Genomic DNA, 18,976 nt, shown 5'->3' with positions numbered 1-18,976 from the left:
GAACCCGGGACCCATGGATTCGCAGTCAGGGGTACTAACCACTAGACCAATGAGCCGTCTAACTAGACCACTAGATCACTAGATCAATAATCCTTAGTTAAATGATGCGTAAAATATGTTTGTATATTAGATTTAATACTTTCCCGTAATAATTGCAGAGCTTATGAAGTTGAATGTTAATAACACAGTACAGCTGAACCAAACCGGTCAGTCAAAACCACTTCTCAGTGAAAATTTCTTAATGTTATACTTTATATAATAATGTTATACATCGAATGCACAAGTGTGTAGCACGCCGCCTCGTATATTGTGTCAACTTTAATTAGATTGTTTGTTAAACTACCGTATTCAAGTTTACAATGGGTTTCTATAGTAAAAAGTTAAGAGAAAGATGTTCTTTGTGATCAGTTTGACTATATAAATTGAATTACCGAAGTGTCTTCGTACTAGAGGCAAATGTATACTTGACATAAAATTTATCGACATTTTTCGCTAAAGAATGTTTTGTCACGCTTATTTATTTGCAAAATGTCACGAGAGCGATAAGGACAAAACACTCAATAGATTATAACCAATATATACGTTGTAAATCTAATAGAATGTCATTCAATATTCGGCACTATTTGTGCTTAGTGATACCTTACACATCCTTAGTCATCTTATCTACCCAATAAATAGTTTTCATCTCTGCTCGATGCAAATATCTTCCATGTAATATAAGCCACACTTGTCCCACTTTTATCCGAAGATCCCTACTAGAATTGCTGTGAGCAGTCTGATGCGCTGTTCCCTTTTCCTACGTCACTTTTTCTTTGTATAATATGTTAATTTTACATATCATAAGGGTTAAGTTCTTTATTGCAGGTAGCAATTTAATTTTTACTTACGCGATAAAAAGTTTTCAATTTAAGTTGTATAAAAGTTTAAACTCGGAAATGCATTTAAGTTTGATTTTGAAAAATTTACGTTAAGCAACACTTATTCGAACGCATTTTAATGTTGTGAACTGAGTTACATAACTAAGTTTGGCATTACTGAGAAAAATATTAATTGTGGAATTTTCAATAGGCTCAAATGAGACGAAGACTAACCATGGTAATCAAATCAATTAAATAAATAAATACCTCCTTAATAATTAGTAATAAACAGCTAAAAGTATTTGGTTTATTTACCTTGAAAGTGATATTATAATGGATAAATTAAAAGGGAAACCGCACAATTAGCCATACCGGACCTGCATGAAAATGCAAACTATTATTAAAAACAATCATATTATTTATTATATCATATTCTATATTAGTATCTCAAAACTTGTAACTACTTACCATATACAACACAACCACTTAAAATATATATATTATTGTTTTTATTATAATTGTGTAACTACATAGTTACACAATACTAGACAATAGTACGTACATACGTATAATTGTATTGCAATACAGCAAATTAGAGCAGTGTTGGCCTAGTGGCTTCAGCGTACGTCTCCCATCCCTGAGGTCGTAGGTTCGATCTCAGGCTGTGCACCAATAGATGTTCTGTGTATTTGCGTATTTGACATTCGCTCGAATGGTGAAGGAAAACATCGTGAGGAAACTTTGGCTTAAAACGAAAAAGTTGCCTTGCCTGTTAGATTGGCAAATCATGCAGATTCAGAAATCTGAGGCCCAGACCAGTTGTAGTCCTACTGATTTATTTAATTTTAAAATACATCTAAATAAAAGAAATCCTATTCCAACTAAACTTATAGAAAATGTTTTAGTTCTCACAACTTTAAATATGGAATTAACTAATGTTTATGAAAAAACTTTGTTGTTACATAAAAAGTTTGAAAAATAAAAATAAATATTTAATTTCAATGCAGATCATAACTTTTGTTATTAAATGCTATAAAGTTTGTGGCCCAAAAAGACAAAAACATAAAGTTGTCGTGACGATGTACAGATTTGCATAAAGAGCAACTATTTAACGATTAACTTCGTTCATCGTTATGTTATAAAATGTAGCGTTTTAGGGTATTCCATATTTTGAAATATGAATTTTAGTATTCCCACACCAGAATAGGGTTAGGTTTTCGAATATTTTTTTTTTACTAACATACTATAATAATAAGCCTTTAACGCTATATAAGTTACATACTGACTGCGAATCCATAGGTCCCGGGTTCGATCCCCTGCTGAGAGAAACATCGATGTGATGAGCATTTGGTGTTGTGCTTAGGTCTTGGGTGTTTAAGTATGTATGTATATGTGTTAGGTCTATCTATGTATAATATGTATGTATATCCGTTGCCAAGTACCCATAACACAAGCTTCACCAGCTTAGCATGGGACTAGGTCAATTGGTGTGAATTGTCCAATCATACAAAAATAATAATATATAAAATGTATATGACTTAAGTAATATGATATTTAGTCTCTACTAATACCTATCATCAAACGGTGTCAAACAAAGGCCTCCACAATTTTTTACTTCTAAAAGCATAATTTCTTTATAACTTTGAATCATAGTGCCATGCCATAACGTCGTTTTTTCCTTATAAAGGAACAAACAATAAAAACTTTTCACCTATTTGCGAGGCAGAGCAATTATTGAGTAAATTTGTTTATTTCAATTTTATGTGGTTTGCTTTACAAAAAGAATATTATTGTGTCAGTTTTATGTATTTGTTATTGTGTAGTCTTATTATCGTCTGACGGTTATTAACTTGTTTTCAACGGTAGACTAATTATTACATAATACTGTCTTAGAGGTTTCATAGTGAATAATTTTGCTTATGACTTAAACCACACAAGCAATCACGGTGGTATGCGCACGCGATGGTGCCTCTTTGTGAAATTAATATCAGTATAAATAAGTGTCTCGCATAGACATTTTTGTGGTAAATTTGATAATGCAGAGTTTGAGCGACTTTCCATTCCGTTCCAACTGTCACCGGTCTCTGAATTATTTTCCCTAACATTTGTTGTTGCGTAGTTTATGCTGAATCTTATTGACTAAACAAACCGAAGGAACGAATAACGGATTCAATGTATTGTGAAAATTATAATTATTTCACAGTCAAAGCCTTTGAAAACTATTTCAAAATTGCATACTAAATCTTTGCGATCGGTATTGCTATTGGAATTCACAGAACATGGGAGGTGCTCGCCTTTCCAAGGACATTACTTTGTCCTCTATTATTATGCATTCCTTATAATTGCCGTATTACCCGTATGAAAACTTAAAGCGTGTCCTTAAAATGAGTGTTCTCATAATAATGTTGGATGAACTAGCAAACGACTCGGAGTCTGAGTGTCCTCGTTCATTAGGGAGCCTTTGTCTTATCGACATCAAGACATTTTACAACATTTACGGTGCTATTCGACGTTCGTATAATTTGTTATTGAAAAATAATTCCAACCATATAAATATTATTTGTAATTGGAAAACAGTTATTAAAGCTTAACTATTCGAGAGGCAGAGCAAATATTGAGTTAACTTTCAATCTGTTAATTATTACAAATTGAAAATTAACTATAAAAAAATGTGAGCAGTCACGGGACGCCTGGCAAATGTGAGACATCGACATTATTTTGTAAAAGTAATATGCAGAAAAGAACAGATTGTGATAGGAACTAAATATGTCATAATATGTTATAATGATATAATAAAATATTACGATTTTTTTTCCAGATAACAATAACTATTTATTGAATGAACATTTATTTTCATTAGATACAAAAATTTACGAATTTATTTCAAATCGTTACTACTTAATTCATTTAATCAGTGACTTCGAAATACACACACCGTACACACTACTTCATATAGACCGTATATATATATACCGCCACGGCATGCGTCGCCACGCCAGAAATCGGTTTTACGTGCGGCTATCTATAGCTGTTTCACATCAAAAAAAATTCAACTTACCAGGAGGACGTAGTCCGATCTTTATAAGGAGAAAGTGTACGGTTGCCTTCTTTATCTCTTATAGGCCTATATGAAGTCACCGACTTATTTGAGTCCACTCGAGGTTACGGTACGACAAGAGAGTCTTGAGTAGTGTCAGGACCTAAATGTTGTCATTGATTAATAAAAACCTTATTTCAAAATATTTTGGAAAATCTAAAATTTAATAGGTTTTTTATAAATAGCATTATTAATGGTGTACCATAAAAACAGACAGTGAACGTTCTTGTATAGTTCAATTCTTAGAATCCGTTATTGTATTTCCAATATATCGCCTCGTTCGACCCACGTACCTGATTTTAGTTAAAGTTTTACTAGAATCGTAATAATCGTAGCGTCGGCAATTTCCTTCGACAATTTATATGACATTAGCCAGCTTGTGACTAATACGATAAGCCTTGCTTTTTACAAATGCGTATAATCAACGAATGTATCGGAAAAAATATTCAATACATTTTATAACTAAAATCTATCTAATATTTTATAAAATATATTTTTGTTTCAAACTTTCTTTCACCATTACAATCTTCCGTTATCCCCCATAGTCTTTAATTATTTCCGTAACATAAAAAATACCATCATTATCATTCCCTTAGTTAAAAGATCGCATTTAGACTGACTTTTTTTTATAAATAATGATAATGTTCAGCCGGTCGAACCTGGGGCTTGCCACTATTAGTTCAGCAATTTTTTTTATAAATTGTAATTCTATAAATCACAAATATTAATCAAAGCTCTGTAATAATAATTTCATAAAATGTTCTATTGGATCATTACTTTTATGTTTAATTAACCCATTGAGCCTTAATGTTAAAATGCAACGTTTTGGTACAGGGGTGAGATTTCCCTCTCAAACTACGGGATGAAAAGGTGTAATGTCTCAGAACAACAGGTTCTGATTAAAGCGAGCTTTTTGTCACTCTGAGTCACGTATGGCATACTTCTTATGATTTTGGTACTGAAAGAAAATGTCTATATTCATTGCAAAACAGATGAGATTAAAACACACATGGTGTGTTGTGAGTTAATTTTTATTTTTGTTCCCACGTTTAGTTGTCTCTTCTATATCATTTGATTCTCACGATTTTTTTGTTAAATTCAAAAGTGCCTTTAACATTATTCTGAATACGAATGTATCTATAACAGATATTATGATGCAGTCATTTTGATTAACAATTATTATAAGTATGGCCACTGCTATTTGTATAACATCTTAAGACAGGATATGTGTTCATTAAGTCTTAAAATTAAAATGCGTGGGCGTAATTTTTCAGTTATAACTATGACGGCGAAATAGACACCAGATGGTACGAATTCAAGGGCTTCGTTTTATTTTAGAACATTTTAATGAATGACCTACATAAATAATGTCTATCAAAGCTAATCTGCACCGTGACAGATATTATAATAAACTGTGTACAGCAGCGAAAGCTTTCGTGAATCTTTAATATACATTTACAATTATTCATCGATTTTTGTAATAAATTAATGATGAACACATTCTATTTGGTCTGACACGCAGATTAATCTAAATTGTACATGCCAATGGTCCTATAGTATAACATAAGGTAAAATTCATAACCTCAAACGTTTAAAGAATGTCTCGCTTACATAGTTACAATGTGACACGACAGTGACAAGGGTAAAATATTCAACTCTTAATTGAGGGTTATAATGCGTTTTTGAAAAGGGGAATTAGCGGGTATGCAATATATAATTCTATAAATCCATAGAGGTTAAAAAACATTAAATCCGAATAAAAGATTTTTTAATTAGTATTAATAATAATTAAACAAATTATACCGTCAAGATCATTATAAAGTTTAATGGACCATTAGGTACCTACATTATCATATTGATAACACGAAACCAACCTTGTCATGTACTTTTATGATACCTTTATCTACTGAGATCAAGACGGACGTTTTTGTAAGTTTATCAAGTGTTGAAATAACGTACTCTATCCTTATATTGCATACGGAAGAAGCATAAAGCTATCATTTATTAAACATTTTAAAGTACTCGTAAGTAACCTCTAAGAATAATGTAAAGACACACATTAGCGCCTTCCTGTGATATACCCTTTAGTGCTAAATTCGAATAATGATTACTTATCAACCGATCAAAGTCCATACAAATCAAATTACTGTTTAAGTCAAAGATCCTTGATCTCATAAAGGGCCGTAACACAATCGCGAGTATTCTAACGGTTTGGGCAATTCAACATTACAGAAACGGTTTCATTTCACATCAGTGTTCTTTTGGTGCGAAAAAGCCGTACATAGCTCCTATTCAGCAACTATAATATCAATTAAATAATTAATTGATATTATAGTTGCTGAATAGCAATCTTATAAAAGAAATATTTAAGTCTCGGCGAATTAATTATTACTAAATTGACAGATTAATATGTATCATGATATTAAATTATCCTTTATTGTTATTTTATAATGTTGTGTCGGTATTGCTTCAACGGCTAACAAATAATGTTTGGGAAACTGTCACAATACTTTTAGATCGCAGTGCTACAGTGAAACTAAATTAAATGCAATAACAAAGTGTTAACAATGATTATTTGCAAAGGGACACTTGTGTCCCTGTGCGTTCTACTTTGTTCATCTCTTCACGCCCAGAACATCATACGACGTAAGTATTCTTAATGTATTTATAGATAGTGAAGATTGGACAACCCTGGCTCGACAAAAGGAATAGCTTGCTTGTTATTACTATTTTAATTTTCTACCTCTTAATACCTCTAATTTCATTTCATTTTCATTCATCAAGAATTGAGGTATTTAAAAATCTAAAATAACATTTTCCCGCTATACTATATCTGTATGACATTTTTAAGATTGCTTTATATTACATGACTCATGAAATTAAAGCGTGAATGTGTATTGTAACATTTGTCTGTCGTTATTTTTCACACTCAGCTATTATCGTTGTACTAGACTAAACAATAACAGGAAATTAAGTCATATAAACAATTACGACATGTATAATGAAATCTATTCCCTTTAAGATAATAAATTCTTAAATTGTAAGTTACGAAGTTACTCTACTTATTTATTTGAATTCTATTTTACACTATTACAGCAACTTAACACTAATTCGCTATCATTAAACTTGACCATTTCTATCACTTATGAAATATATTTGATTTTTTTTCTATTCAGATACGATATTTTAATGAAGTTATCTCAGAAGTGAGTTCATTTTTATTATCAACAATTATTAACGTTATCCTTACTCTTATTGAAATAAATTGTTTTTATTTTATTTATCAAGTTATTGTCGAATAAAGAATGTCAAACTAACCCAAATGTTTTATAAAGTTCATTTATACTACAGTGCCTCTACAACTCTTAATGTATGTCCTCAGATATCGACGTATATTTCGTTAGTAATTTTTCTTTATAGACATGTGCTCAACCATATGTGCCTAAAACGGCTTGATTATTATCGGTGCAGAAAATAAGGTACAATGATAATCCGGAAGTCAAACTCAGGTCTTTAGATTAGACAATCACAGTATTTCCATTAGCTAACTTTTATCACATCATAAAACACATATTAGTTTTGAATTTAATGGCCATCCTTCAAAACTACGGATTCGAACATACTGGCTTAAAAATAGCTTGAAGCGTTTTCAAACATTAGAGTGTATTTTAATTAATGGAAAAGGAAAATGTTAACAAAAGTACCTATGCATAAATATAAAGCATTTCCTCTGCTCAATTTATAATATTTTGAATCCTTTACGCCGAGATATTTTTCGTGTTACATCTAGAGGACCTAGGTTCATCTCCCAAAAATAAAAGAAAAATATTTGTTTTTGTATTAACGCATTCCGGTGATAGATCACTTAGTAATCAGATTCAGAAATATGTCTGCGAACCATGTAATTAAATAAAATAACTGTAGAAATAACCGATCGCTTAATGAAGATGGTTAATATTAGTAGACATAATTCACATACGTAATAGCATAGATTCCATTTATTATGATCAGAAATAACTTCATCATAATTCGAACAGAGATCAGATATTTGGGTCAAAATATTTATGAACGTGTTATACAGGAAAATTCTTAATTTTTTATTGCATACCTATAATTTTATGAGTCTAATTTAAGATGAACAGATCAATACATTTTTTACTCTTTAATATGTGTGCTGCTTTGTTATACATATATATACAAACGAGGCAACATATAAGGTTAGTAGACTTTCGGTCGAATTTCGTACTTACTTATATATAATGAAAAACAAACAAACATAGATATTGCGTGTGGGTGGTATCCATAACCGGTTTGTTAGTATATTTAATCAAATCATAGCGAGAAAATAGCAGTGCCTACTTTTGCCCCCTGGATTCGAACCCGCTGCCATAACGGCTATTTTATGAAAGCATGTCCAATATGAACGTAATAAATATTCAGAAATATTTTAATAGTCATAATAATTAAATTTTCTTCTATTACGTTTTTGTAAGCGAGAAATCTCATAAATTGCTTATTGCATACTGCCAACGCATCCTATTTTTCATTTTTGCAAATCAAATTCAATGATTCAGATTTAATTTGATTTCATTAGAGACGAGCGAGTTATTGCAAACATAATTAAATATTACATTCTAAAGCGTTTTAAAGCTTCAAAGACTGGTTAGTGCTTTTCCAAATACTAAGCTTAATTCATAATTATACTAAGCCTTAATAATAATATTATACTCTTGTTATTCTGAAAATAAATGACTTTGATTACATTATTTACCTTAATAAATTATTCTGTTATGTAAGGTTTTTACCATTAGATATTTTTTTGAGTGATTTATTCCTCGGTATTGAATTATAAAATCTGTAAAGTCATTTTATTTATATTTACACTACTAATAAGGACGCGTACATAGATTATAGAAAATCATCTAATTATTAGTCATAAGAATTAGAAAATAGTGTACATATTACATATTGGTAGACAGTAGACATACTTATAATAGAATTTCACTGATTAGAATTAGATAACTTCTTGCGATTTTTTCGGAGATAATTTCTTAGAATTCTCTTCGTTTTAAACCAAATCTGTTCAAGGATTTGCTACTGGTTCAATTTTGTTAGAACCAAATACGTCAACCATTTTTATCGGTGTGGGTGCGTACTCTCAATATCAAAGCAGTCGAGTTTTGAATGTTGAGCAAATAATAACATCTTGATCGGTATTGCTGTCGTTATTAGAAATTACAGAATACCAAAACAGTAGATTAGAACGCCCTCCGCGTTCTATTAAACCCGTGTTTTATAAAACCTGGATAATTTTAATTAGGATATCGACCAAGAACAAGATTGCTAAAATGTATGCAATAATTTCATATTTTACAATCAAGTTTAACGCCAAAATTTATACAGCGGGTCTTGTGGGCGTGGTATAATCAGATTGCGGTCCTCCAACAATTCGTCCACAAAACATAATTGTTTGCAACTGTATTACAAGTAAACGACAAAGATTTATATTTCACAGTAGGTGGCGTTTTAACCTAACTTAAATAAAATAGAATATATCATGTACATTAATTCGCAAACGCAGACAAAATAAATAACTTATTTAAATAATTTTGTTCCTACGGTAAACCCCTCATGCCACAAGCTCTTTTGGTAATGTATTCCAGTGCAAAAGAAAGTTCCAGCTTCTCGACTGGTATTAATCCAGGCAACTGTTTTAGTATTTAACAAGAGCTTATTGTAACTCTCGAAATATACAACTCTACCTGGAAGAGGTTGGTCTCATTAATATGTGTATATTTTATGAATAAGGGTTGGAAGATGAAAAATCTAAATTATTTCTTAATTCGTGTTTAGTGGAAGAGCTCGCTTCATAACTGTTTATTTAAGCGAAGAAGATATTTAACTTGGTAACAAAGAAAGTATTCATGATTATGTTTTATTTGCAGTCTTCTGTTTAGAGATAGGTCTTGCCTGTAGACTGAACGTGTATCAGACTACCTAAAACCGAAAGCTTATACTTAAACCATATTGGATAATTATCTACCTAACACATAGGCTGTAGTTACATACGATCACTATAGGCCTCTAATATTTTTAGTTCTTTTAGAGGTGTCATGAAATATACCGATCAATATCTAAATAAATCATCTTTCAGTAAAGAGTGCTGTAGTATGAATGTGACAGTCTCTATGAATTACCTCGTAACCTGTCGAACAATGTGTGCCAGCTATCCGCTCACGTTGTATTCAGGTGTTATATGAGTGTTAGTTATATACAACAGTCTTTTGTTTATCAATTACCATAAACAAAAGACTGTTGCAAATAGTTACTTTTAATCCAAAACCAATATTGCAACTAAAGATCTATTTATTGGCAACGTCAATTTTAATAGTAGGTATTGCTCATTCAGCTTACAAAGACTATTTTGGCCTTTATATTTTATCCCGTCAGTTATAATAATAATAAATAAATAATTTTGTAAATTAGATAATTAGATGTCAATAATGTTTAGCTTGTTATTGTCTCGTCTCTTTTAGTGAAAAGGAAGTCAAAATTCATTAGACAGCGTCATATAAAATATATCTGAAGGTTATATTTTAATATGTTCCTGCAGCCCCACAAGTTCTTCTGAATCTCTATAGCAGTTGTGCATTCCAATCGAAGAAGTAGATATCGTTGTTTGGAAATATGATTGTAATTAGAATTATATTTACACTTATTACACCTAATAATGTCCTGAATGCGATTAACTAAAGCTTTTTCCAATTGTATTCTTAGGGACGACCATTTACCAAAAGTCTATTGCCTTTTATTCGATATTTAAGACTTGGTCACGAGGTAATTGATCTGATGAGACTCAGCTGTTTAATATTCATGGCCCCTTTGTGTCACACTCGATGTTTGCCACAAAGAAGTAGGTTTTTCAATAAGACTATCGATTAATATACTTATATCAAAATTATTTCGGACATAACGTAATATTCTTCATTACTAGTCTTACCCCATTCAACCACAATGGTTGGACGGGAGACACACATACTTTGAGGTGTGTTTGAACTCCGGCTGTGCACTTATGTCAAAAGTCAAAATCATTTTTTCATATAGGTAACACAATGTACACTTATGAACGTCAAAAAAGAAATATTTATTAAATGCTTCTAATTTTACATTCACTGCCAGTTCTCAAATCAAAGGCGTAGAACGGAAGAGAAGTAAAGAGAGGAAGTACTAAAACAAAACTAAACTAAAATTATGCATTTTTCTAGTACCCATTTAACACATCCGGGTTACAGATCATATACTAGTCATACATTAAAGTATAATGTTAAGAAAATCTAGAGACCGGACTAGATTTCCCACAGATGGGAAAACAAAATTTTATTTTATTTTTGTATAAACATTAGACATGCGAAGACCTGATCCTGAACATATTATGATGTTAATAGATGCATTTTCGTTATACTATTTTTTGTGAAACGACCCTCCGCGCTTCACGAAAGATTAACCACAGATTTTAGCATGATACAAGAATTTGACGATGTTATATTGCCGTACCCTATTTGGAGCCAGGGATGTTTTATTAAATGCGTATACTTTTATATTTAATGTTTATATAGTAAAGTTTGTCTTCAGAGACTTCATATAAATGAAACAAGAAAAGTAATAATGGGTGAACTTCATGAAGGTTTTCGTAGAAATAATTGAAGATTTTAATTAATGCAAATTTTTGCAATTAGACGTCATAATCGTGCGACACATTGACGCATGACAGAGGAAACTGTAATATTTAAGATTGCTTTGTTTTACTGATCAATATTTTAGTAAGTCATAAAACTACCAAAACTCATATAGATATAAAATTATATATTTGGACACATATATAAGCATTATAGGCAGTTCGAGAATCTGAAAAATCCTAGTTAAAACTAGAACTCAATTAACATTCTCAAATACAATTGTTAAGATGATTTATTTAAGATGTATTTAATTCAGTATTTTTTATAAATATTTAAGAAAGGTACATTGAATGAAAGGATAACAAACGGGACAAAGCTCTTTTAAATAGCAGACCCCAATATGGTTGTTTTGCATATTTTATCAATTACTATTGTGTCCCGTACTAACGACGTACAAATAGGATGGTTTTAATAACCACTGAATTTAATATAAGACAACAACAAATTTGGCTTTTTTTAAGTAGCAATAATATCTTTCGTTTCTATGTTTTTTTCGAAAAGGGAGTATCATTTAAATAGCCCTTTATTTAAATAGCGTACAGATCGTCTAAATTAGTATGGTACCTATATTTGTAACTTTAACTTAACCAACAGACACTAAGAAAAACTAACGAATGTTATTACGAATTGGATATTAACATAAGATAATCAAAGATAAGAATATAAGACACGAAAGATAAGATATTATGTTTTCTTGTATGACCTTGATTAACAGTTAGTAATTCCGCGATATCCTTATAAAAAAGAACTGCTATACGCGGTACGTACACTTTTAAATGAAAGTCAATTTAATATTACTTGTATTAAAATACAAAAAAAAGATATTGCTTTACTTAAACATTGTATCACAGAACTATATGCTTCAGTTTGCATTCACCATCCTTTAAGAGATCAGTTTACATTAATTGCTTGATTGTTCACTGCGTTGAAAACATATTAAACATTTCTGATAAAAATAAGCTTGGTGTGATTCAAGGAATCGTATCGACCAAACATAAAATGTTAAATGTGCCTGCATAAACTTTAAATGTCAACTGAAATGAAATACTAAAAAATACATTTATCGATGTTATTTACTAAAATTATAACTAACTGTAATGTTTCTATGTTAATACATTAATGTATTGCAAAGCTAATTAAAGATTTCATAAGGTTAGATTTGCTCCGCCAATTATCATAAAAAAACGAGAAACAGTTCGATTGAATAGAGAATTTCAACCGCATTAATTATCATTGAAACTCGAACTAATTCATGCATAGCGACATAAATATAGTCTATTTCGTGTCTTACATTTTGATACCATAGCCAAAATAGTGTCTAATCACTTCTACTAGACATAACGTATTATTGATTATCGTTTCTTGCAGAAACGGGGGTTACCTAGACATTAAATAATGTTTGAAGCGCATGCTAACTTGTAATAACTTTCGTCCAATAATAATCAATCCCAACTTCGTTGATATGTCCCAGTTAGGGCAAAGTATGTAAAGAAGTGGGCCTCAAGTAAAACCTCGCGGGGACAATTTCGTAATAAGGGGAAGGCTGTGCCTGGTGCAGCCCGTCTTATAACACAGTTTAATTTATTTGTGGATTCCGGCTTGTTTGGAACCCATTATGTTAGTGTCATCGTCGAAAAACAGTTGGATATGAATTTAATTTTTAGCGTTTTGAACTATTTGTTCCGTTAAGAACTGGAGCGAACTTTTAAGTCTCATAAACTACGTTTTTATATGGGCTATTGTGTACATGATATTCATTCGGATGCTAACCGTTCTAAAATCATATAATATACAACTATTTTTACATTAAGCTGGCAAAGTTGTGGGTATCCCGTTATTATAAATAGCGCTATGTTATTTCTACGTATTTTTACATATTTTACGATAGAAGTGCATACACAATGTGAAATTAATGACATTATAAAAAAAATATAACATGAAAATTTAATTAATTTACTGTATCATATCGATGTGTGACGTATATTGCTTAAAGATAATTTGACAATAGCTTTAGTGAAATGTCAGCGTTAAATCTAAAAGTAGAACGATTGAGGTCGATGTTCAAAGAATTTAATATTTCTATCATGCTACGTAATACAATTATTGTTATTTAAAAGCCTTCATGCTTTGCGTTAATTCAAAAAACACCTATACGTAAGCTCGTATATTAAATAATGAACTTACGATAACATTCTGAGTAGAGACTACGGAAAAAAGTATTGGATTTTATCATACCGTATTATTTTAAGCTAAAATTGGACTCTGATGAGTCCTAAGAAACTTTATAAAAAACTGATCTACCTGCCAGTACATTTATTTTTAATTCCCACATTGTGTTATATATAATATACTTACACTATTACACGGCGGAAGGAGACCTAGTAAACTCTAAAACAATTTAAAGCTTTATTTTGTTCGCATTGTAATAAAACTTTATACTCCTTTTTAAGTTTAGGAAACCCCATATTAACTTAGATTATGTTTTTCAAAGCTGTTCCTTTGGAAAGACGCGATCAAGGCTGTTTCGCGTTCAATGTGTTAAAGTGTAGATATAAAGTTTCAATAGCAATAAAGCAAGAGATTTAGTATATTCAAATATTATTCATAAATTGCATTCCTAACTTGCCCCTAGTACCAATCTGTCCTAAATTACACTGTGTTTACGTCATGTATTTCAATCCAAGGTTATTATTACTTAAAGTCAAATGTACTAATAACCTGAACTATAGATACCAAATAGTCTGGTTGACCTATCATTAATATTTAATTTTAGCTCTAAAATACATATATGAATATAATTTAAAACAAATACGTAGTACACATTATATGAGATTTTTGAAAGCTCACAAAAGTACTTACTTAATTTGTCCTTATAATAATTAGTTTTCGCTGCAATTCGAACTCTGGGAAAAAAGATTAGCCACCGATCTACGATAGAGATATTTAAAGAGAATTACTAAGGAATATTTGATCATATTAATTTAACGCAGTATTGGTTATGGATTAAATAGTTCTTTAATTTTTACTGCTACAAAATACTTTACTTGAAGATACAAAATCCACATTATTAGTACGCGAAGTAAGTTTTAACCGTTTTACAGCTCTTTTAACTGGAAACTTGGACGTATTTAGAATACAGCGATAAGTATATCACGTAGGCCGACTGCGTCCTCAGAATTTTAACGATACAAAGGTGATCCTGAAAATATTTTACCGAGAAAAAATCTGCGAGGGGAATCTCTTTTTCTTACATTTTACGACAGATTTATGAAAACATGTTTGTACGACTATTACGTGATTCCGTTGCGTTGACAATATTCGTATTTGTGGGGTTTACATTTCAATAAATTTATTTTGTTTTGGACAATTGTGACATGAAACTGCGTTATATAACTGAGTGAAAAAGTCTAAAAACAACACTTCTATATTCCCATACAAAATATTCGTAATAATACTTAAAAGAACTTTAATCCTATATCATAAAGTTCAAATGTTAGTGGAGGGGTTCCGGGAAGGTAAATTTTTATTTTTTGACATAATGTATTTTTGTTGTCTTATCAACTTTCTTTTTTCATCTTACTAGCTAGACAGTATTAAGTATTTAAAATTTAATAAGTATTTAAAAAAAATAAAGAATCGACTGTTAGGCGAAACGATGTTCGCCAGGCCAGCTAGTTAACTATAAAACATTATATTTAGTAAAATTCAGCGTGTTTTAGTTTATGTTAATTTACGTAAAATATACTACAATCATGTAATATAACAAAATGTAATAAAATAGTGAGTTATGCTAATTTTGTGAGAATATGTCCCTTCGTATGAAACTTAAGCAAAATGTTCATTTATAAAATTTAAGTTATTAAAAGACAAACCAATTAACAGTAGATATGCAGCGATACGCTTGAAGTTTGTACAAGATTCACAGCGGTTTAAATGTTCGTATTAATTACTACGCAAACTTTCTTAGTCAAAGCTGAGTTTATCCGATATGAAACGCCATCTAGTGTCGTTTTGTTAAACACATACCTTGTAGTACTATAGCCCATTAAGAACATAAATGCGAAATTGAAGCCAATTTTAATTACCCAAATATATCTATGCCAAAATTAACAAAGTAGAAAAGCAAAATTGGACTTCACGTTCTGTTTTTTTTTCAGAGTATAATAATTTTTACCACAATAACAAATATATTTTCTTTTTAGAATCTTGTGGTGTCGACTATTTCCGCTGCAATAATGGAAAATGCGTAGAAGGTTATCGACGCTGTGATCGCGTGGTAGATTGTCCAGATGGAGAAGATGAAGTTGCCTGTGGTAAAATTCTTTATTGATTCTAAACTATCAACACTTCCGAGTTACAATGATTTTATTTAAATTTTTATGCTCCTTATTATTATTTTGTTAACATTTACAAGAAAACACAATCATTGCTATATTCAGAGAAATATCAATCCAGTGATATTAAATACATCAAAGTAACCAGTGACCATGCAAACTGTAAAGCAATACCTTGGGAAGGTTAGATCATAGAGAGTAATAGTATAGGCAAACGAGGTATACGCTGATTAAATTTTATTTTGATCATTTTGGTAAATATCTCATACAATTGCAGACTGCCGGCCTGATGAATTCCAGTGTCAAGATGATGGGTCCTGTATAGAAAGCAGAAAGCGTTGTGATGGTATCAATCATTGTAGAGATGGGTCGGATGAAAACCAGTGCACAGGTAAGAAGCAAGTCGATAACGTCACCACTAGTATTCTAATCTATAAACCTTAATGAATATCTAACAAGCCATTCCATTACTTTCCACACGCTTCGTTAACTTCATTTGGAACGGTAAGTCTCGCAGTTACTTAGTTGGTCTGGGCATCATATCTGTAAGGATAGAGGGAAATTTCATTGTCGAGATGGATCTTGTATATCTGTGCTCCTCCGTTGTGACGGTTTCAAAGACTGTCGCGATGGTAGCGATGAGTCTGCATGTCGTAAGTATCTCGATAAAAATATAATATATCACACAATTTATTATATAAAACTATTTATAAATTACTCGTTTACGAAGCATGCCGCTCTAATCAATGGCAATGCGATCATGGCAACTGCATCAAGCGCAGCCAACGTTGTGATGGTCGTGTCGACTGTCCAACCGATAAATCGGATGAAAGGAATTGTGTAGGTAAGATCTAAGCAATTCTCTTTTATCTGTCACTATAGCACTCAAATACACGAATATGTTTTTTACCATGTGAACAGCACTTCATTATTATCACCATGGGTAAGGTCCTTAAAATAAAATTGTATGTATTATGGGTACTTTATCATTTCATTCCTTGTCATGTATAAAAACAACATCGTTGGATTATTCAGGTACACAGTGTGATGCATTTTTCGACAATACTAAAAAAAATATGTGACACAAAATATATTTTATATTTTACATATAAATTTTTTTTTCAAAGCTTTTGCACGTATTGATAATTAAAACACAATTGATAAGCTTTGCATGTATTTACAGCAAAGGGATACTTTAGATGCAGAGGTGGCAAGTTAATACCTGAAAATGCGAGATGCAATCGTCGATACGATTGTGATCCTGGAGATTATAGCGATGAACAAAATTGTCGTAAGTTTCGATAATTTGGCCCCTATGTTCGTTCTTCTTCGTTCCATTATTTCTACTTTCATATTGATTGTCTCTTTCTATTGTTTATATTCGTTTCTCCTTCTATAATTTATTTGGATTGTTTTAGTTGAACGTTTTGTGTCTATCGATGTTTCATCATCATTTCTTTCGTTTCTTTTCGTAACTATTTCTCTAAAATCTTCAGTATTAATGACTACTTTTATGAGAGCCAGAAATTAGTTTGGTTTTTCTTTTACCGGTCAGCATGTGGTGACGACGACTTCAAATGTGACAATGGCTACTGCATTCCCAGATCTAAACAATGTGACAGAACGCATGACTGTCAGGATGGTTCTGATGAACGACATTGCACTTATGGTTTGGCTCTTTTCAAAATTTAATAATCAAACAGATCTTGTACATTTAAGCTGATTGATGTCAAAATTGATGAGATGCAAAAAATATTTCTATTTACTTGTACGTTTAGCATGAAGTTACCCTATGTTATAAGTAATTGCCTATGCTTTATTATTTGTCTTACAGCACATAAAATATGGTTACAAATCCTATAGCACAGTGTCGTACATACTAATAATGCAGTTTATAGTTAAATTAATACAAAAAATAATTCTAATATTTCTATGAATATAATATTTTAAGTCGCAATCAAGGATTGTGACTACAGCATTATTGGTATACACTTCACTTATGAATATAATCAAATATATAACAATTTAAATTTATATGATATTATTTTGGTTATGGTGTATGCCTTATATTATGACAGGCTCCATATGCATGGCTTATCAGTATAAGTGTTCGAGCGGACAATGTATTAAGGCTGAAGCTAGGTGCAATGGGACTGTGGAGTGTGATGATGGTTCTGACGAAAAGAATTGCCCTTGTAAAAGAGGTCAATTCCAATGCCGAGACGGCTCTTGTATTAATATTGCTCAACGATGTAATGGTCTCAGAGACTGTCGACCTAGTGGTGAAGATGAAAACAACTGCGGTAAGTGATCGGGCTAGATTGCCCGATTGTAAATAACGTGTTTCATTTATTACTGATCTTTTTGTGTAAGTTAAGCACGTGCATGTTTGTATGCTTTCATGACTGTATGTCAGTTCCGCATGGTAGACTATCCACCAAGTGACTACAATGTAAGTATATAACTATTTATATGTAGACGTATTACATAACCTAATGTAACTGTTCATTTGTAGAATGAATATTCGTGTAGATACTTTATATATTGTTTTAGTTGGGTGTTCTTCGATTGATGGCTCAAAATCTCGTTCATTTGTTATACAACATAGTATGAAATTTACGTAAAACTAAAATTGATTTTCAATTTGCAGGTGTCGAACGTTGCTCTCCAGAGAGTTTTACTTGCGACCGTGGTTCCAGTGTTCCCTGTGCAACTCGTTGTGACAATAATCCCGAATGCGACAATGGTGAAGATGAAGATGGTTGTCCTGGTAAATACCTTCTACCATGTATAACTAAATAAATACTTAAGAGAACAAAACAGTCGTTGGGTCTTATAAATAATGTATTTTATCAGGTCCAGATTTTTTGATACTGGAATAGGGGATAAATAAAATAGAACCCTTGAGTATTTATTAATGAAGACGTTAAGACCTACTGGTATATAAAATAA

General features: G+C 31.3%; 1 protein-coding gene across 15 annotated transcripts in view; it reads left to right on the top strand.

Moving 5' to 3' along the window:
* Window positions 1–18,976, top strand: part of LOC125062196 (basement membrane-specific heparan sulfate proteoglycan core protein) — a 120,965-nt gene that overhangs the window by 61,312 nt on the left and 40,677 nt on the right. For 12 of the 15 annotated variants that reach the window (XM_047667944.1, XM_047667939.1, XM_047667938.1 and 9 more), the window contains 5 exons: window positions 15,893–16,003; window positions 16,302–16,415; window positions 17,208–17,315; window positions 17,580–17,693; window positions 18,675–18,794. In XM_047667944.1, coding sequence (XP_047523900.1) covers window positions 15,893–16,003; window positions 16,302–16,415; window positions 17,208–17,315; window positions 17,580–17,693; window positions 18,675–18,794 — 567 coding nt within the window. Of the gene's footprint in view, window positions 1–6,470; window positions 6,601–15,892; window positions 16,004–16,301; window positions 16,416–17,207; window positions 17,316–17,579; window positions 17,694–18,674; window positions 18,795–18,976 lie in introns of all 15 variants that reach the window. The other 3 variants (XM_047667945.1, XM_047667934.1, XM_047667941.1) reach the window with 3 other exon arrangements.

This window comes from Pieris napi, chromosome Z (assembly GCF_905475465.1).
Source record: "Pieris napi chromosome Z, ilPieNapi1.2, whole genome shotgun sequence".
Lineage (NCBI taxonomy): Eukaryota > Metazoa > Arthropoda > Insecta > Lepidoptera > Pieridae > Pieris > Pieris napi.
Note: the sequence above shows the minus strand (reverse complement) of the source record. Positions and strands in the feature narration are given on the sequence as shown.